The sequence below is a fragment of the Mesoplodon bidens genome, assembly GCF_964165515.1.
Source record: "Mesoplodon bidens genome assembly, chromosome: 9".
NCBI lineage: Eukaryota > Metazoa > Chordata > Mammalia > Artiodactyla > Ziphiidae > Mesoplodon > Mesoplodon bidens.
Window position 1 is genome coordinate 55,631,429 of NC_138166.1, and position 21,335 is coordinate 55,652,763.

A 21,335-nucleotide genomic window follows, 5' to 3' on the forward strand; every position below is an offset into this window, starting at 1 on the left:
ACAATCAGTTACTTTGCTAAACTTTTGGAAAGTCAAACTGCCATGTTGAATGCACCTATGTTTTACACTAAATTGGGACATTCCATATTCAACAGAGATGTGGTCAAACAGCGGAGGAGGCTAGAGGTGGGGTGGGAAGCAGAAAACAGTTTCTTAACTTGTAATGGATTCAGCTCTCACTAAGGAGAAATTTCCTACTGTCCGCCTGGGATTTCATTTTGACATTTAATTAACAGGGGTTTCTCGGATTATCAACAATTTTTCTGAGTAACGGTACAATTGCACATAAGGCAATGAAACTATAGGGAGGGATGAGTTCGAGTGCTTCCTCTTTGAGAAGCTGCCATATCCATCTTATATAAAAGCATACATCCCACTAATCGTATACCATTCCCCCAAGCACTAAAACGCAAATGCAAATATTCTTCAGACTCCAGTACCAGCAGAATTGTTCTGTGTGAGCAATTCAAAAGCTGTCTGAGGCAAAAAGATATCTGAGCTACCAAATTAAACCTGGGTAGTGGGGCTTCCCTGGTGGCGCAGTGGTTGAGAGTCCGCCTGCCTGATGCAGGGGACACGGGTTCGTGCCCCAGTCTGGGAAGATCCCACATGCCGCGGAGCGGCTGGGCCCGTGAGCCATGGCCGCTGAGCCTGCGCGTCCGGAGCCTGTGCTCCACAATGGGAGAGGCCACAACAGTGAGAGGCCCGCGTACCACAAAAAAAAAAAAAAAAAAAACACCTGGGTAGCTTGCACACAGGTGAGTAACCCTTCGTATTCTTATTTCTTAACGCACCTGGGAAAGATGGATTTTTTTCCAACATAATTTTATAAGGCATACATTTAATTAGAATTTTCCTAACCTTTGGAAAATTAGTGTTAAAGCTTCTTTTGTAACCCACATGTTAACATTCAATCTTTCATTTTTATTAAATAGTTTATATATAAAAAGAAATATCAAGGTGTTCTACATTCATATAAACAATTGCGATAACATTTGAAATTGTAAAGAAACCTACTGAAGAAAATATATACTTAAATACAACACTAAGCTAAGAAGCACAAGTGATTGTTCTAGATGATATTGTTTAAATATACAGACACAGGTTTGTGGCTTCAGAAAGCAAACACGGGAGAAGTACAAAGGTGTATCGCTCTTTCCTCTTTTACCACAAGACAGGATGGTCCAGTTTGGAAAAACCAAGATCTTTCCTAAGTTCCAAATAGGTGCCACTGCTCACCCAAGAGTCATCGCTGGATTTCCTGTGAAAGTGAAAGAATTTGCTGAAGGCTTGTGACAAGACTGTCATAGTCTCTGTCTCCTTTTCACCCCGTTCCTCCCGCGCCCGCCCTCCCCAGCTTATCACTGGCACCTGCTCCCCTGTCCCTGTGGTCCAGTACTGGACCAGCAAGGGAGCAGGAAGCCTGGAAACCGTTTTGCTACTTCTGACTTTGACTTCTCCAACTTAGAGGCTGTGAGAAATGGGTGCTTCTGAGAGAAGTGGGTGAGGGTAGAGTCTGTCGTACAGAAAACAGGGCTGGGATGACAGCCACCACCTGGGGTATGGCCACGTAAAAGTTACAAATCAATCACGTTGTTCAAATCAAGTGATCAATTAACAGTAAAAAGGAAAGGTACTGGAAGGAATTGGAATCACAGCCTGGAGTGAATAGCCTTGGTTCACTATTCTATGCATAGATAATATATTACATAGATCTAAATTCAAAAGGTACCAAAGAGTGGAGAGCTGAATGTTTTCTTCCTACTCCCAGCCTCCCAGTTCTCTTCAGAGACAATGATCTTAGCAGCTTCACTCAGAGAAATTCCACGTGTGTGAGCATGCACGCATGCACACTCACACTCCACTCCTCTCCTATTTTTCATTCAATGGTAGCCCTGGATGGTCTCCCACCCCTTGAGTTTTTGATATAACATATATATTAGAGATCCTTTTCCACTGTCACAATAAGGTCAGCACACTACAGCCCAAGGGCCAAATCCAGCCTTCGGCCTATCTCTGTAATACCATTTTACTGGAACACATCATGCCCATTCATTTAAGTATTGTCTATGGCTGCTTGCACATTGCACAGCAGGGTTGAGTCATTACTACTGAGGCCTCATGGCCTGCAAAGCTCACAATATTCACCATTTGCCCTTTGCAGGAGAAGTTCGGTGACTCTGGCAAAAAGGGCTTCCTTTTTTTCTTTTTAAACAGGTGCGTGATAGTCCATTGTGGGGATGGACCATGATTTAATAAGTACCCTACTGGTGGGCCCTGAGGATGTTGTTTTCAACCTCTAGCTATTATAAACAAAACATATGTTATTTTGTATGTGCAAGAGATGAGTTATATTAAAAACTCCTATAAATTGAACTTCTGAGTCAAAGAGTATGCGCACTTGTAATGTGGACTGATACTGTCATATGTTTTAGAAACAAAAGGGAGGAGTGCCTATTTTTCCACATTCGCAGGAACATAGATTTTTATCACAATTGTTTTTCTATTCCAATAAAGGGATGTGTTTAAAATAAATCGATCTGCATATCAGATACTGTACTATGAAACAAAGACGACTATCGCTGCCAGAGCTGTAGTTTCCCCTTGAAATTTCCAGTGATGTTTTCGTGGCTCCTCAGTGAGTGTCAACGGAAACGTCCAAGTCCCCATGCTCCTCTGTCATCTCTGCCAGCGTCTAATTGGAACAGTTCCCGGACTGCTACTGCTGAACAATTCTCACCTTTTCTCACAGTTTTACTTGCCACATCTAATACTCTGATAATTTTACAGACAATCAAAAGGAGAAAGAACTGCAGCTGTGTTCAGTCCTTGTCCATTCCAGATGTAATTCTTACATGGTTCACTGACAGCCCAGATAACATTTTATATTTCGCATTTACATGTTAGTTCACTTCCCACAGAGATCCACAGACTATGTGAAGTCATTTTTGAGGTTTTTACATCAGATCAAGTTGATAAATCTCCTTATCTAGTTCCTGAGACAGTCTGGTTATCCACAATGTTTAATGATCCTAAAAATACTTTAATGAACCTCTTTAACAGATATTACCAAAATCAATTGATCAGTCTGTTGGTCTATCCATTTACCTATCCCTTGCCTTTATAAAAAAATAATAATTTAAGGTGTCTTATTTTTTAAATGTTTAAATGAAGTTATGAATATTCTGGGATAAAACTCTGGCCTACTGATCTTCAATCACTCATATTCTAAGTTTGTGAAATGATCAAAATCCACATCAACTTTAGGGGAAAGGACATAAGACTTTGGGGATAAAACATAACTTGTTGCTATTTTGCTGTTTTGGAAATATATAATTTTATTGATGCAGCTGATAGATTAGTTGCTAAATCCTCCTAAAAGTGTTTCTGTTGCCCATTAAAAAATAATAACAACCAAAAAATCCCTGCAAACAACAACAAAATCCTGAAAAGAAGACTTGGGGGAATAGGTAGGGCAGGAGCTGGCTGCTTTTCTACCTGTGATTGTTCCGTTGCTGATTTTTAAAAAAATGAACAAACTAAAAACCCCTAAAACCATATCAAGCCCTGGCCTGTAGTCAAGAGAGCCAGCCCCAGTCTGGTACATTCCACTGGGTCTTTCCACAGATCACCTATGTCCCCTGGGCCTTCATTTCTTTGCAGTTAAAATAAAAGAGGGGGTGAAGGGCGGATGATCTCTGATGCCCCTTCTAAATCTTTCAGTCTGTTCTTAACGAGACCCTCCTAGCAAGCTATTTTTAAAATAATACTAAGTGTTCCAAATTCAAGCCCCAGTATATTGGAACTTCTGCAATTCAAGAATTAGATTACTTGGAAGTTCTAGTTTGGTGAAGAACAGGGTGATAGCTAATTATCTCCATCACTGTGTAGAATCTACCCGTTTGGGGGACCAACCTTAGACAAGGCTTGAATAAGCCGGCCTGGTACTGGGAGCTGGGTTTGGTTGGTCTCGTTGCTTCTCCCACAAGCACTTACTGAGCACCTCTCTGCAAAGTCCTGGGAGAGGCCCTGGGAGAGACCAAGGAATGCAACAAAGGAGGGCTGAGCGGGGCAGCCTGGGGGCAGTGTCCCCACAAAGTCGGGCCTTCACAGAGGAGGGATGTCACCACTCTGAAGCAGGAAAAGGGCTGAGAACACTCTCTCGTGGGGAGAGGACACCCCTGTCTGTTCTCTTCACATCAGAAGCATCAGGCATCGCCAGTGCCTGCCAACAATGACCCACACGACCCCAGCTGCACACATACCTGAAAAACCGAGGCTGGTGCTCCACCTTATTTTCTTCCAAGACCCGCCGCCTTTCTCTCTGCAGCTGTTCAATCCTCTGCTTTTGTATTTCGGCCTCTTCTAAGCTCCCTTCTTCTAGAAACCTGAGGCATTGAGGAAAAAGATAAAGGAATAGGAACACCAAGGAAATGTAACAATCATTACTATTAGAACTGCATGTGCGCAAGACTGGATATTCAGAATACTCTCCTATACATAAGCCCCCTCCTCAACCCTTAAAACATTATTTGGAGGTAATGAGGGAAAATATTGTATTCTGAATTGGTGATACAGACATGGTTCAAAAAATTGTATCTATGAAAAGGAATTTGGGGTAAAATCTTGCTCTCTCATTCCCGTCTCCAGTTCTACCTGTTTCCTCCCCATCCCACCGACATTCAGGCCCCCCACCGCAGGTAATCCACCGTTACCGGTTTCTTGTGCATCCTTCTAGAGATTCCTGATTTGTATATAAACACACATTAATATATATTTTTACCCCCCTCCCTTTTAAGAACATAAACGGAAGCAGGTGACACATACTGTCTATACTTTGGTATCTTGTTTTGTTTTACTTTTTACTTAACCATATATCTTGGAGCTGATTCTTGGTAGTATACAGAACTTTTCACTTTTAATAGATATATAATATTCAATTGTGTGGATATACCTGCATTTATTTAAACAATTCCCTATTGATAGACACTTGGGATGTTCCCAATTTTTTACTGTTAAAATTAATGCAGCAGTGAAGGACTGTATATATCTGTCATTTTGCACATGTGTTAGTATATTTCTAAGGAGACAGTTCTAGAAGTGGAATTGCTGGGTTAAAGGGTGAGTCTGTAATATATCTATTACCAAACTGTCCTTTATGGGGATTATAGCAATTTACATTTCCACCAGCAATGTTACTGAAGTGCCTCTTCCCCGTAGCCTCAGAGTGAATCAAACTTTTGAGTCTTTGCCATCTGATAGGTAAAGAAATGGTACGACAGCGTGGTTTTAAAATTTTGTGGGTTTTTTTGAGTAAGACTGAGCAGCTTTTCATATGTTTAAGGGCTACCTGCATCTCCTATTTTGTGAACTGTTCATTTCCCTATGTCTATTTTTTTTTAATGGATTGATCTTGATTTCTAGAACCAATTCATGACGTGAGCTGCAAGTATAGAGTTCTCAGTCGCTCATCTTTTGACTCCGGGTATACATTTTATTTACTTTACCATGAAGAAGGGTGCTGGGTTTTTTAAAAATAAAGTCAAATTCTATCAATTTGATTTTATTTTTTGCCTTCTTGGTTTTGAGTCTTAATTAGAAAGGCCTCTTAGGCTCCTTTGGTGGCCTGGGAGATGTTACCAAGACTTTTTACAAAGAGTTTCACATCTCTGGAGATAAAGATCTGAAAAAAATCCTTACCTTTGGTCTGGCCTGAATCGAGTGTCAGTAGGTGGTAATAAAGACTTTAACAATGGATCCATTTCATTTAATTCCAGTGCAAACTGTGTGAAGCCATAATATTGCTCATAGCCTTTTGGCATGGGATCTAAAAGGAAAAGAAATCATTCATCTCTGACTTGCATTGCATTCACATTACATCTTAATTCCTTCACCTTTTTCATCTCAGACCAGCTACAATTTTTCTCTCTCAGCTCTAAACCCTTCCATTTCTATTAAAATATTCTGGCTCACAAAGACGTGCTGAATTTTTCTCTATAAATTTTCTTCTCTATAAGCTTCCTTCTACCTACAAGCATAAGGTCTTCTTTGTGTGGTCCTATAGCAAATATATTAAATACCAAGAAGTTTCTATAGAATTTAAGTTATAAAAATAATTTGTTACTAAAATAAACATGTTAAAAAGAACTCTAGGTCCATTTTTCCTGACTAACAAGACTTTCACTCTAGAGAATCAGTTTTTCATTTAAGAGATGTCAAATTCTCCTGAAACTCTGTCTAGTACCTAGAATAGTGTTGGACCCATACCAAGAGGTCAATAAATATTATTCTTTACTTCCAGTCCTGCTCTTCTTTTCACCAATACTTGGCCCCTCCAAATCTTACATATTTTAATTTTAAACCACCTCAGCAGAAGCCAGGAATAGAGATGGGATTATAATGGCAGAAACACTGCCAGCTGGAACCAAAGGGGACAGAGAAAATGGGACTGAATGAAGCAAGGCTGCTGGACTACTGTTATTTTACAGATGGAACCAGAGAGCTACGCAGCTGGAAACATGCATTGCCTTCAAGAAAAGGGAGGAATTCTCTGAAGGTGATTCAGAGATCATCAGGCTGCCACTCCCACCACAGGCCCAGACTACACAGATTCAGGGGGCAAGGCTGCCTCTACCGCTCAAATGGCCCGGCCGCTGTGCAGCTTCAACATGCCCGGCTGCCACCACCCAGAGCCTTGCGGGGCTTGGGAGCCAGGCAAAGTCCCAGTGGTCCCGGAGGGTGGGGCATCGAGCCAATGAGGATGATCTCCAGTTTTTAGATCAACAGCATTTGCCGTGCTAGGTCTTGGACTCACTTAGGACCTGTCATCCCTTTCTTCTTTCCTCTTTCTCCCTTTGGAATGGGAATGTCTATCCTATGCCCATCCCACCACTGTGTTTTGGAAGCACATTTTGGTTTCACAGACTCACAGCTGGAGAGGATGAATCATACCTCAAATCTCACCCGTACCTGATTTAGATGATATTTGGATGAGACTTTGGACTTTAGAGTTGATGCAGGAATGAGTCAAGACTTCTGGGGCTGCTGGGGTGGAATACACACATTTTGCACGTAAGAAGGACATGATTTTGGGAGGCCAGGGGCGGAATGTTATGGACTGGATGTTTATGTTCTCTCAAAGTTCATATGTTAAAGCCCCACCCCCAGAGTGCTGTCTTTGGAGATGAGGCCTCTGGAGGAACGAAGGTTAAACGGGGTCAGAAGGGTCGGCCCTGATCTAGCAGCCAAGCCACGAAGAAGACTCCCACCAGAATGCGAATGTGCCAGCACCCAGCCTCCAGAACTGTGAGCAAATGAATTTCTGCTGTTTAAGCCACCCAGTCTGTGGTGTTTGTTACAGCAGCCCCAGCAGATTAATGCAGGCATATTGCCCTAACTTTAATTGTTAACTTTAATTTAATTGTTAAGTGCATAGCACATATCCTAATGCTTTAAGCCATTATGAAGGTTTGACTTCCTTCCCCCTTTTCCCCCCAGCTGCTTCAAGCACTTAGCATCACTGTACACTCCCCAGGGGATGAATCCAGCTAAAAGTCAAGCTAAAAATACCCAAATTTACGTATTGGATAAATCAAATGTAGACTAAGCCAATCCACTTGTAGCCTTAGCTCTAGCTGTCCAAATATACAAATGCTTTCCACGACTTTTCTGAAGATCCATTTTCTGAAGATTCAGAAGTCCACTTTGTCTAATTCTAATTCTCTGGGGATCCTAAGCATAAAAATAATAGCAAACTTCCTACTATGCCTTCAAAAATCCAGCCCAGTCTCCCAATCACCAGAGTGGAGACAGTGGTTTTTCTTGCAGACAGGCCAGTGATGCTCACAGCCAAGGCAGAGACATAAAGTCAATGAATAACAACAACAGCAACAAGAATAACAGCTTACACACTGTTGTCAAGGTACTACTTTAACTCCCAGAGCCGATGGTAGCTCTCATCTGTGATACCTTCTTTAAGCAAAGGAGAGCAAGGGTCTCATTCATAAAATGCCATGCGTGCCTCTGAACCTCTGAAGCTAGGAAGGCGGCCATGGTGCTAAGTCATTCTAGCTTCGTGGCAACCTCTGCGACGGTGGAAGATGTGGCTGCTACCCATTGAAAGAGACATTTTTGCTTGCCCACTCTACAGTCATCTCCCTTTCTTACTTGCTAATAGCAAACTCATCTGTTTGGGTGTCACTGTACACTCCCTAGGGGATGAATCTAAACTCATCTGAATCTCTCCTGCCGACCCAGTTGCCCAGGATCGGTTAAGGGATGGGTTTGGACCCACTTCAGGTTGATGAGATATGAAGACACATTTACTGCAGGATCCTAGGAAGTATTTCATTCCTGAGAAAAGACAGTTACAACTGAAGAAAGCTCTTCTGTCCTCCCTTCTCCCCTGCTTAGTGAGCTGTCACAGGGGGATAAGATATTGAATCGAGGCAACCATTTTGCATCCATGGGAAGAAACACCACCACCATATTGGAAGTGGCAGATGGGCCCTCAATGACCTGTGTTCTTGACACAGGTAACCTGCCTGTGTAACAACCCTGGGGCCACCCCCTGCCATTTGTTGTTAAGTGCATAGCACATATCCTAATGCTTTAAGCCATTATAAAGGTTTGACTTCCTTCCCCCTTTTCCCCTCAGCTGCTTCAAGCACTTAGTATCCTTCTAGAATTACAGGAGAGACTGGAGTGGCTTATGGTATTGGGAGAGTCTAGGGGACCCCTAACTCTTGTAGGTCATTCTACTTTTCCAGTAAGAATTTTCCCTGTATCTTTACTCTAGAATGACTTCTTGTACCTCACTGATACTCTTTCATAGTGCCCAGTATAGGCGAAGGAATGATGTGTGTTGACTGGAAGGCAGAGTGACCACAGATTAGCAATGGCTTTGTTCTGGAATTAAGAACCCAGGACCTATCAACCCAACAGAGGTGTTGTTAAGCTTGAGGATGAGTCTGAGATATAACTAGGTGAATGAAAGATGGGCCAGTAGCTCCAACATAGTTCAAAGCAGGTAGAGGCTAGATACATCGAATGGACACTGACGCCCACCCATGTGCGGTTCCTCTGGCCACGTCCCGCCTCCTTTTGCTTGGGGCTGATTAACCAGATACTAACTTGCTCTCCAGATACAAGTGGATGAGGAGGAACCACCGCAGTAGATGCTCTCATGCCATTTCCCAAATAGCCGATGCACTGCTTTTCCACTCTTGTCAAATACTGTACCTTCAATCTCATGGGCATTAGTGCTCCAGTATTTTGCCTAGGAGTCAAATGAGAGTCATCTGTTTAGTGTTTTGGGGTCAATTTATTACAGATATTAAGAGGAAACAAAAGAGGAGAGAAAAAGTACCATAAGAATGATTCTATGCTACATATGGTTTGCTGGTTCTGTTTTTTTTTTTATCATACTTTTAATTATTTAATGAAAAGTAAAAAGCTAGCACTTTATTTACAGTTTGTAACTCAACCACCAACATTTGTGTAAGACAATTTTCTTCGACTTTCACTACATGCATAGTAGAAAGGAAAGGCTCAGTTCTCACACATCCACCAAGCAGGGGCTGGCCCTTAGCACCCCCTCCGGAACAGCTATTTCCTGGCTGTCACTGTGGCTCTGACTACTGCAGTTTAAAAGAAATGTAACTCATGTAATTTTTTCTCTGAAGGAACTAGACAATTCTTTGTAAACCAACGAATTTTTTTTTTTTTTTTTTTTTTTTTTTTTGAGGTACGCGGGCCTCTCACTGGTGTGGCCTCTCCCATTGCGGAGCACAGGCTCCAGATGCGCAGGCTCAGCGGCCATGGCTCACGGGCCCAGCGGCTCCGCGGCATGAACCCGTGTCCCCTGCCTCGGCAGGCGGACCCTCAACCACTGCGACACCAGGGAAGCCCACCAACGAATTTTTTTAACCAAGCTTGTAAACCCATCAATTTTCAGTTCCTCCTATTAGTTTCCGCCCCCCACCCCCGACCAGATCTGTTCACCTAACTTACAGGAACCTTATACAACCCGTATTCCCACTATGAATTGGTCCTGTTCTGAGACCAACTCATTTTGGCTCAGCCTTGTGCGTTTTACATATACAGTACCACACTGCAGCCAGCAGAGGGAGCTCTAACTCCCTAGTGTTGATTTTTTAAATTCTCCCAATTACCTGGCTGCCCTAAAAATCTCTGCAAAAGACCAGAAGGCATTACTCCATAAATCAAAAAATCCTACTACTATTTTCAGCCAAAACAGAATCCACATTTGGAAACCAATAAAGTTGAGTGACATTTCCAGGCCATATCTGGTAGACTGGCTTCCCCATGCCAACCAAGTCTGTGGTAAAAACAGGAGCAAGGGCAGAGTACAGCAGTACCCCAGAGCTGAATCGGAAAGGTAACAGTGAGTTCTCTAGTCAGGTAAAGATGGGGGACAGGGAGACAAACACTGCCCAGGCTCTTCAGTTTATCCTAAAGCAGGAGTCAGACTTCCTCTTTAGAGATATTTGCCAACAAGTCCAATGATGGGAAGCCACAGAGGGAGGCAGTCATGTTCCACAGGCAACGGCTGCCTCTGCTTTCAGATTCTCTTTCAACATCAGAGGCACGTCCAGTGTTCTAATTCTGTTCATCTCTCATCGCTATGAAAATTTGTTCGCTGGTCCTCAGTGGACGAGCACCAAGTGGTTGGTAGAAATGGGAGTGGAGCACACTTCCTTGGGGAAAATTCTGAGAACAAGGCAGCTCTCACCTGGATTATCTATCATCTATCTATCTATCTATCTATCTGTCTGTCTGTCTATTTACCTATCTATCTATCTCCCAGTTATATATGTCCCTGCCCCAGGTTGCCTTTGCTTCTTTTTTTTTTTTTTTCTTTTTTTTGCTGTACGCGGGCCTCTCACTGCTGTGGCCTCTCCCGTTGCGGAGCACAGGCTCCGGACACACAGGCTCCGCGGCCATGGCTCGCGGGCCCAGCCGCTGCGCGGCATGTGGGATCTTCCGGGATAGGGGCACGAACCCGTGTCCCCTGCATCGGCAGGCGGACTCTCAACCACTGCGCCACCAGGGAAGCCCGCCTTTGCTTCTTTTTGTAGAGAGCTTAGATGAAGCTTTCACGGCAGGGTCATTTGTATTTTACGCCAAATCACTACCAGCTTTATGTCTATCTACAACCCAGTTTGACTTATAGGATATAATAAAGATCCCCATCCACCTCTCCATAATGTCCCCCACCTGCTACAAGTGGTGCAGAGAGGTACCGTGTGACATTCCACAGTTAGAACCTAATCTTTTGGCTTATGATTTTGATCTTAATTAAATGCAAATATTCCTTGAGGAGGGTAGCACTTGAAGGCCATTTTGTAACATGAGAATTTTAAGGACATGAGGAAATTTCAGGAGGAAGAGAAGTTGGGGAGAGGGCTCAAGTCAAGGAATTTGGAAAGCTGGAAAGGTAAGCAGACTATTCCAGGCTCTCTGCCCCAGGAGAATCTGTGAATGTCCATGAGCCTCTGCTGTGTGCCGGGCACCACTGCCAGGCATTGGCCACAGCAGTGGGCAAGACAGACCAGGCTTCTGCTTTTCTGGAGTCAGGAATGGCAAGGAGGGTGTGGGGAACAGAAAAGAAGCAAGTAAAGCAACAGCGAGCAAGCTACCTGCAGATGGTAATGAACACTTTGAAGAAAATGGAGTATGATAGAGGGTGACTAACAAGGTGGATGGAAGGATCTGGGGAGAGGGGCCCGAGCAGAAGGAAATGGAGAGAGAAAAAGAAGGACAGTGCAGCTCGAGGATGGTGAGCCAAAAAGGGAACGTGGGGTGGCAGGAGTTGAGGTTGGAGAGGAGTGTGTGTGTGTGTGTGTGTGTGTGTGTGTGTGTGTGTGTGTGTGTGTGTGTGTGTGTGTGTGTGTGTGTGTGTGTGTGTGTGTGTGTGTGTGTGTGTGTGTGTGTGTGTGTGTGTGTGTGTGTGAGAGGGGTGGTGGGGGTGAGGAGTGCAGACTCTGTAGGGTCTCGTGGGCCATTGGAACGATGCAGGCTTCTGCTCTGAGAAAGATGGAAATTGTCAGAGAATTTTGGTCAAAAATGGCATGACTTGCATTTTTAAAAATTGTGGTTAAACATATATAACATAATATTTACTGTTTTAACCATTTCTAAGTGTATAATGGAGTGGGTTTAAGTACATTCACAATGTTGTGTAACCACTGCCTTATTATCTCCAGAACTTTTCATCTTCCCAAACTGAAACTCTATACCCATTAAGTAATGACTCCCCATTCCCTCCAGTCCCCAGCCCTTGGCAACCACCATTCTACTTTGTCTTTATGGATTTGGCTGCTCCAGGTACCTTATATAAATGGAATCATATCTGTCCTTTTGTGTCTGGCTTATTTCACTTAGCATAATGTGTTCAAGGCTCATCCGTACTGTAACATGATGACATGTTTCAACAGGGTCCCTCTGGCTGCCACACTGAAGACAGACCATAGGGGAGTAAAGGTGGAAGGAAGGAGGCCAGGAGGGGCCATGGCCCTGGTCCAGGTGAGAGAGGTGGGGCTGGGACCAGGGAGCACCTGGCATTGCTTGTCTACTGGAACAAAAGTGAAGGTGACAAACTTCCCAAGACACCCTGTGCCCTGAGGCCCAGCTCTGCTGAGGCCTGTCCAGCGCCACAGCTCACAGGCCACCCAGGTTACCTTTATAAAGTTCACTTTGCAGTGGCAGGAATCATCATTCAGGTTCTTGATAACAATCTCTCCATAGTGCTCGATCCACCTCTGCCCACTTAAGATGTTATGGATGCAAGAGGTCACTTTGTTCCACTGAAAATGATCTCCAAAACTAAAGGAAGAAGCAGTGAAAGTAACAAAACTACCAGAGCAGCCAGCAGCAAATGCAAACAAGCACTGCTATTGAAAAAACAAGTCCTGTAATGAATTACTCATTCCTTCATTAATGGAACCAACACCGATTGAGCCGTGCTGGGCAGTCTAAGAGCTTTCACCCTCTCAGGAGGCTGGGAGGTGGGTGAAGGTCAGACCCTGGAGGCTGCCAGAGGCTCCACTAGAAGCTGGGGGTCTCCTGGAACTACCCACTCTGTCCTTTGCCAGAGGAGATGTGTCGAAAGTCACCAAACTATGAAAGGAGAGTGGCAAGGGGAGGGTAGAGGGGTTTTCCACAGTGTGCTCTCTACACACATACATATATGTGCACACACATGAATGTGTACATACAGGCACACACATGCACATATATACTTATGTATATACACGTGTAGGTGTGTATATTTAGGGACATATGTATACAGGCAGATCTCACTTTATTGTGTTCTTTACAAGTTGAAGGTCTGTGGCAACCCTGTGTAGAGCAAGTCTATTGGCAGCATTTTTCCAACAGCATTTGCTCCCTTCATGTCTGTGAAGTATATAAAACATAACTTTCATAAGCAATGGGAAACCAAAAATTTCATGTGGCTCACTATATTGTAATATTTGCTTTATTGCAGTGGTCTAGAACCAAACCCGCAATATCTCTGAGGTGTGTCTGTATACATACACACACACATATATGTTTTACACATTAATCTTAAGATACATATATCTTAAAACTTTTACAATGAGAAGGTATTCAGATATGACTTATGGAGTTAAATAATAATTATGAGGATAATGGTAACAAGACCAAACACTTAAATGACACGTAACATGTGCCAATTACTATTTTAAGTGCTTTCCGTAACTGCTTAACCTTCACAACAGTCTTATGAAGTAGATGGTTCATTATCCCTGTTTCATAGATGAGAGAACTGGTGATCAGAAAGGTTAAGTAACCTGCCCAAGGATTTGCAACTAGTAAGTAGTGGTGTGAGCACATGAGTCCCAGTAGCCCAGTTCCAGAGGCCATAATGATTACCATTTTGCTTTATGAATAAGTATCAATAATCCCTGAAGATCAAGGCCATAGCTTTCTTAAAAAAATTTTTTGACAGTGAGGCAGGACAACAGTGCTAAAGAAATATTATCATTCTTAATTGTGTTAGAAAGTAGAAATGTATTTTTTAAAGCCCCTACTCGGGAACTTTGCTGTCCAGGAAGCATTTCCATTAGAGAGAACAAAAATGTGAGACTGTCAAAATGAAGAACATTTGAAGCTACTGTCAAACACATTAACAGAAAAAAACACACTCAGCACCACGGGGGACAATGGGCATCCTGTTCCTAAACCTTGGCCCTAAATTCTATAAAGTTCCTAACCATAGAAGGAGAACTTACGCTGGCAGAGTCACATGGGTTGTGCCAATGGGAACAATTTCCATGGATTTGCCCCAGAATTTGTTCTTCCATCTCATGTCTGAAATGAAATAATACCAAATATTACATATTTAGCAGGAGAGCTAGGTAGATCAAAGCGTTCTTAGACTGGATAAATGATCAACCACAATATAGGACAATCTCTTCATAATAAAATTCATTATTATTCAATATAAGTAGCAACTGAGTATCTGGAACAGAATCAGAGAAACTAAAATTATAAAGTCCCTCCCTTGGAAGAACTCACAGTGGGAAAGGCATACAGAAGTGAAAACAAGTAAGGCCCCCCAGAGAGGCACGGGCCATAACTGGGTATGTTGTAAGGTGAAATGGAACCAGAGAAGGAAAGCCCAACATGCTTGGGGAAGGCATCAGAAGAGGCTTGTCTAAAGGGGCCGCTTAAACTGGGCTTGAAGAATAAACAGTTCACTAGGTAGAGAAAAAGCAGTTTAAGGCAGAAGACATGAGAAGACACGAGAGAACAGGGTGTGGTTCTGTCCTCTGGGTCTCAGACTGTTTAGAGAGAAGAGTAGAAAAACAGCTTGAGTGCAAAAAACAGCAGGCTCTACAAGCTTGGCTAAGAAGTCTGATTTGGGTGCACTGGGGGAAATAAGGTTTTGTTTAGACAGAGAATTGATGTGATGAGATACAGACTTTGCCAACATAATTGGCAGCAGTATGGAGAATGGAACAGGAACAGGAGAGATGAGAAGCAGGTGACCTGTATGCTCAAGGGATAAATGAGGATGAAGTGAACCAGGACAGGGGTGGTAGGGATGGAGTAGAAGGGAATGATCCTGGAACCATTAAAGAAGCAGAGATAAAACTGGGTGACAAATTAGATGCAGATTGTGAAAGATGGGGAGAATTTGTGGATGACCTCAGATTCTTCCAACTTGCATGAATGGTAGTGCCATCAGGGAGACAGGGAATAGAAAAAGAAGGGCAGAGGCAGACGATCCCTCTGGCTGCTGGGTGACAATACACAGACCATAGGGGAGCAAAGGTGAATGCAGGGAGGACAGTAGGGGGTCATGGCTGTGGTCCAGGAGAGAGGTGGGCTGGGACCAGGAAGCTCTTGAGCACATATTACATGATTCTATTTATATGACATGTCCAGACTAGACAAACCCATAGGGACAGAAAGAATATCAGTGGTTGCCTAAGGATGGAAGAGCTTGACAGAAATTGGAAGGCGGGGGTGGGGTGGGGGTGGGGAGCCATTAAAAGGTGGGAAAAGAGGTTTCTTTTTGGAGTGATGAAAATGTTCTAAAATTGATTGTAGTGATGATCGTACAGCTCTGTGAATATATGAAAAACCACTGACTTGTACCTTTTAATTAGGTGAGTTGTATAGCATATGAATTATATCTCAATAAGCTATTACCCCCCAAAAGATAATTGGTTGTTTAAAGCAAATTAGTAACAATGTATGACAGGGTTTATAACATATGTAAGTAAAATGTTTGTCCACAATAGCAAAGGTTGGGGAAGGGGAAACAGAAGTACACTTTTGTAAGCTTCCTTTGTTATATGTTAAGTAGCATAATATCACTTGAAAAGAGACTGTGATATGTTAAAGATATACAATATGAATCTTAAAGTAACAACTAAAAAATGAAACAAAGAAGTACAGCTAATAAGGCAACAAAGGATATACAATGGAATCACAGAAAATAATTAATCCAAAAGAATGTAAAAAAAGAAGAAAAGAGGAACAAAGAACAGATGCAACAAACAGAAAACAAATAACAAGAGGCCGGATTTAAATCCAACTATGTTGATAATCACAATAAATGTAAGTGATCTAAACAACCTAATCAAAAGGCAGAAAAATGTCAAAGTGGATTAAAAAAAGCAAGATTTGGCAGTCGTGGGCTTATGGAGACATGGGATTGCCCAGGAAGAAGCTAATGAAGAAGAAGCAAAGGGAGTGGAGGAGAAAACTCTGACTGATGTAAGGAGCACACAGGACGTACTTGAAGAAGACCCCTCCCATTACCTAATACCTAACTTAAAAAAAAAATAATAAAGTGCTAACAAGGTCAATGACACAGCAATTAGGAGGTTAGAGATCTTATGGGAATTATTTCCAGAGGGTTTTGGTGAAAGAGAAGTCTCCAGTCAAGCTTCAATTTTAAACTTTAGTAGCAAAGACTCAGAAAGGAAACCATGGTACTTGTAACCTAAACTGGTAATATTGCGTCCAGAGAGAGAAACTGGATGGCTACGAACTGGAATGGGGGAAGGAAATTTTTTCACAAAATACTCTTTCTTATCTTTTAAATTTTATAGATGCATTAAAAAAAGGCAGTGTGGGGCTTCCCTGGTGGCGCAGTGGTTGAGAGTCCGCCTGCCAATGCAGGGGTCACGGGTTCATGCCCTGGTCCGGGAAGAATCCCACATGCCGCTGAGCGGCTAGGCCTGTGAGCCGTGGCCGCTGAGCCTGCGCGTCCTGAGCCTGTGCTCTGCAACGGGAGAGGCCACAACAGTGAGAGGCCCGCGTACCGCAAAAAAAAAAAAAAAAAAAGGCAGTGTGGCAAATCAGGTGTTAACCAGTTAGCAGAGAAAAATCTTTAAAAAAACTGACATGTAAAACAAAAATAAATTAAAAAATAAATAAATAAATAAATAAATAAACTGACGTGCTCATTGTTCAAAAACCTGGGATGCTCAAATTTTCTTTCTATAGCACCTTCTGATTTTGGAATAAATAATTTAACAAAATTAATTAATCCATTTAGGAAATATTTGCAGCCTTATTTATTCTTCAGAGCAAGCCATCCCTTCCCAAATTCAAAATATAATGAACTGAATACAGGAACAACCCCAAACTGAAAAAAAGTCAGCAACGTAAAATTTCAGAAATAAAATTTAAAGCTTTCAAAGGCAAAAGAACCCTCTGCTGTCTAGAATCTGATAAATAACTGTAAATATTTAATGTCTTGAAATACATGAGGCATTTCAAATGGCCATGGAATGCACCATGGAATGCGATAAAGGAAAAATTATAGCAATAAACAATGGTGGTGGCCCAGACAAAGACTGAGGATTTTTAAGGAAGAGAACAACTAAATTATCCTCCAGAATCTTGAATTATGAAGTCGACAAATGGCAGTTATTGTTCAGAGGTGAGAGGCAAGAACATCAAGTGGTACAGTTTCTTCCAATAAGGCCCAAGTCCAGGGCCCACTTTTGATCTTAACAAGCATTTACAGTAGTTCCTGAATAAAATAAATTATACCATTACACAAAATGACAGAAGTCAAATATATGAGCACATTACCTTGCCAGAAAACAAAATTTCCAGACTCGGCGTGACATGCAGAAATAGGTGGATGGTGGCTGACCTGATGGAAACAAAGGCAAAAAAACAAAAAATTAACTTTTGTGTCTCATGAAATCCATTCTTTCTCCCTTGCACTGAGATGTAATAAAATTGCAGCGTCTTAACTGAATGGAAACTTGTTTAGTTTCCCTTCAATAAGTCTGTCCTCAGGAGGGTGCTCCTGACATAGTCAGCTCTGTCTTGCTCAAATTTGTCAGGAAAACCCTGTGAATGGAAGCCTCCAGAAGCCTGGGGAAAAAGCAGCCAAGTGATGAGTGATGAGGGTAGAGACGTGTTTTGAAAGACATGAAAACAAAAGCAGAGATGCAAGCGCTGCCCACTTATAAATCATCTAATCTGACATTAGCTACCAAGGTCAAAATCAGTGCTATTCTGAAAGTACCCACAAATGTTTTAATTAAGATGTCAAGTAGTAGAACCTTTTAAATGTTACGTAAATATTCCTAAGCAACACACAAATGCTCTTTGGCTCAGCAGATTTTACTCTTTTGAAAACTCTGCATCACATAGTCCAGCCACTTTTTAAATCACTGACGAGAAGACGAATCCAAGAGAGTTTTTTTAAAAAAAGAATGTTTTTATAAAAAACAAGAGCTAAACAATTATGGAAGAAATGTTAGTCAACTGCTAAGAAAAAATTTTTGTTCATTCTTTGTTCATAAAAATATCTTGAGTAAATATGCAATTACATTCTAGAAAAGAGAGTCACGTGTACAGTAGCTCATTTCCCTGCCTTTTATCACTGAGGTCATTACTTCTGTTTTATTCACTAATGAAAAAGCTAAAGAGAAAATGACTCCTCAGTTAATTTCCTCATTATCTCAGTAACATGCAAGGCACGAGAGCAGTATATGTGCTGTTATCATAATTCGGTATTAGTAAAACCAGAGTAATGCTGCTAGTGGCGTTTACAGAAATTTCTCTGACTTAGCTGGTTCTTAGCAAAGGTATCTTACATTTAGGGCATTTGGGCCAAAGCCATCATATTACACATGAAGAGACTGAAACTAGAAAGACTAAGTAACAGTAATGTTTCCCAAACACACTGATAGGGAAGAAGTAGAGGTGAAACCCAGCATTTTTGGTTTACAGATGGTTTTCAAAAAAGTTTCACACACAAAAAATCCTTAAGCAGCCACACCCTGTTTTCAAACATATTTTATGAAGAACTCAATATACTCAGAGCCCGGTTTGAGGTGAACAGGTGTGGCAGGAAGTGGGGATGACCAATCCACAACCACTCGCCTTGCTCTGGACCCTGGACTGCAGTGAACACAGAACAGTTTAAGAACCACTTCTGTGGCCCTCCTCCAGGTGGAGAACGGCAGGGACAGGATAATCGTGAGTCACGCCACACACACGTTCAACTGATGGGAGTGCAATGGTACCAGCCTGGCTCAGAGAAAAGTAGGGACAAAGATGTCAACAGGGCAGGCATCTTTCAGGTCTTGATGAACATAAATCCCAGATCCAATATGAGGTGGGAGGTCCACATTTACCGTCCCTTGATGGTCTTAATTCTCAGAGGTCTCTTGAGAATGTGAGCCCCCTCCCCGTGCCTATGGGCTTTTCAGCTCAAACACTGACTTAGAAACCTCACTCCTAAAATGCAACTCTCTGCTTTCCTTCATCGTCTTCTTTTTCAATCCAACCCCCTGAAGATACTTTATATCACAAACCGCTACACCCCTGTTTTCCCTTCTTTTCCCACTAGCTCTCAACAAAAACAGTGGAGTTAACTTTTAAACCTCAGGATCATATAAAACTAAACTAGGGCAACACAATACCAACCCCTCACTTCTTCACTCAACCTGCCCTATCCACCCCCCAGTGGAGGGGAGAGGAGCTATGGAATGTTCCCCTGCCCCATAATGTAGGCATGTTTTAAAGTAGATTATTATAAAGTAGATCATATTCATCCCCACAGAAATTATGTAGTAAAAAACGTAAAGATCACAGTCTTTATCAAGAATTTGGCATTTTATAAGTCTGGCTAAATATAAACATCAAAGCAAAATACAATATATAAAAACTATAAACTCTTCTGTAATAATTTAAAATCCCATAATACAAGGATAAATATACTGTCCATATGAATTATAAAAAGCCTATCATACCATAAAGTATACATATGTCCCATAAAATGCTAATTTGACCTTTTAAAATGATTGTGTCAGGTTAATGAATCAATGCTTAACAAAGTGCCTTTAGATGGGGTCCAAGGGATGTTTTCTGAATGCATTAGTCTCAACATTGAAATATCAGTGATTTCGCTTCTTTCTTTCTGGCTTAAAAAGGCCTTTGGGAGTGATTTATTTGGTGCACATAGCTTTTTGGAAGTTTACAGAGCTTTCCAGGGAAATTAAATTGATGCCTTATTTTTCTTTGATATATTTCCTTACAACAGGTTATTTATTCATGAAACATTTCTGAAGCCTCTGCCATGTGCCGCATGAGTGTCAGAGAGTGAGGGAGAGCTTCTGGAGTCCCACAGATCTAGAACCTAACTGTGCAATATCATCTACTGGCTGTATGACCTTGAGTGTGTTTTAAAACCTTCTGGGCCCCAATTACCTCATCTGCAAAATAGGGCTAGTACCACTGACTTTGCAAACCCAAAAAGATAACACATGGAAAGTGCCAGGGTCATATGCTGGTATGGAGTAAGCAGAGATTAAATTTTAACTTTTTGTCATGAGTGGTATTTCCACTTAGCTCTCACGGTCACCTTGTGCCTTCACTACCCTTATTTTATAAATCAGGAAACGGGTTCTTTCCAGTGAAGAGCCTGCCCAGTGTTACACAGTTAATCAGTGATGAGGGTAGTGTTTTAAACCCAGGTCCTCTGACTTCAAATCCAATGCTGTTTCCTGCGATGCCTCAGCTGCTCCTCAATGACTGCTCTCAAAGTTGGGCTCTGGTCCCTCCCCAGAGCCTCGGCACACCATTAAGGTCCCATCTCATGGATACTTGGAGAAGGAATCTTCTGAGTCTGACCTTTCCAACCTCTCATTTATTTCTTTGTAAAATGAGGTCTGAGAATCCCTCTGGCTTCAAAATGCTATCATTCTAACATCTGTTTTCTTTGAATCCTAGCATCAGAGGCGGCAGTGGATGCCAGCCGACTGGAGAAGATTCTGTTAAGTCTTTGATTAATTTTAATACCCATGGAAAGGGGTAATTCACAGTTAATCATTTAATCTTTGTTGACGGTAATCTCTCTAAAATCTACTGGAATAGAGAATGTGCACAATCGAACCTGTGTTTGCTTGTATGGGATTTGGTTGAGTTTCTCTTCTCATTACATTGTAACCCAGGCATAGAAAGGCACTAGATTTTGAGTCTGAACTGATTCAGCCCCGCAGTAGACACTGTCTGTTAGCCTGCTAGCTAAAGCCACTTTAGACTAGTCCTTTAGTATCTCTCTCCATCACTTCCTCTCCATTCCAATCAAATAAGAGCAATTTCTGACTGGTAAGGAATCTCAAACATTCAGGAAATTAGTTTACATGGTTTTTATTGTGCAAATATTTATATGTATCTTTTTTTCTACAATCCCAAAGTCAATGAGTTCCCATGGTAGTTAAGAATTCTTGTAATTTATTTGTATATCTGAGGTCTTTCTTCACCCTGACCTAATCATTTGTGATTTATGCTTTGAGAATGCACTT

General features: G+C 42.0%; 1 protein-coding gene across 4 annotated transcripts in view; it reads right to left on the bottom strand.

The window, feature by feature from the left end:
* Window positions 1–903: 903 nt before the first annotated feature.
* The window catches only part of OSBPL3 (oxysterol binding protein like 3), a 203,989-nt gene continuing 183,557 nt past the window's right edge, over window positions 904–21,335 (bottom strand). For all 4 annotated transcript variants that reach the window (XM_081244980.1, XM_081244977.1, XM_081244979.1 and 1 more), the window contains 7 exons: window positions 17,602–17,665; window positions 14,277–14,355; window positions 12,702–12,846; window positions 9,133–9,277; window positions 5,701–5,827; window positions 4,266–4,388; window positions 904–1,261 (listed from right to left, as the gene is read on the bottom strand). In XM_081244980.1, coding sequence (XP_081101106.1) covers window positions 1,165–1,261; window positions 4,266–4,388; window positions 5,701–5,827; window positions 9,133–9,277; window positions 12,702–12,846; window positions 14,277–14,355; window positions 17,602–17,665 — 780 coding nt within the window. In that variant the 3' untranslated portion in view covers window positions 904–1,164. The remainder of the gene's footprint in view (window positions 1,262–4,265; window positions 4,389–5,700; window positions 5,828–9,132; window positions 9,278–12,701; window positions 12,847–14,276; window positions 14,356–17,601; window positions 17,666–21,335) is intronic.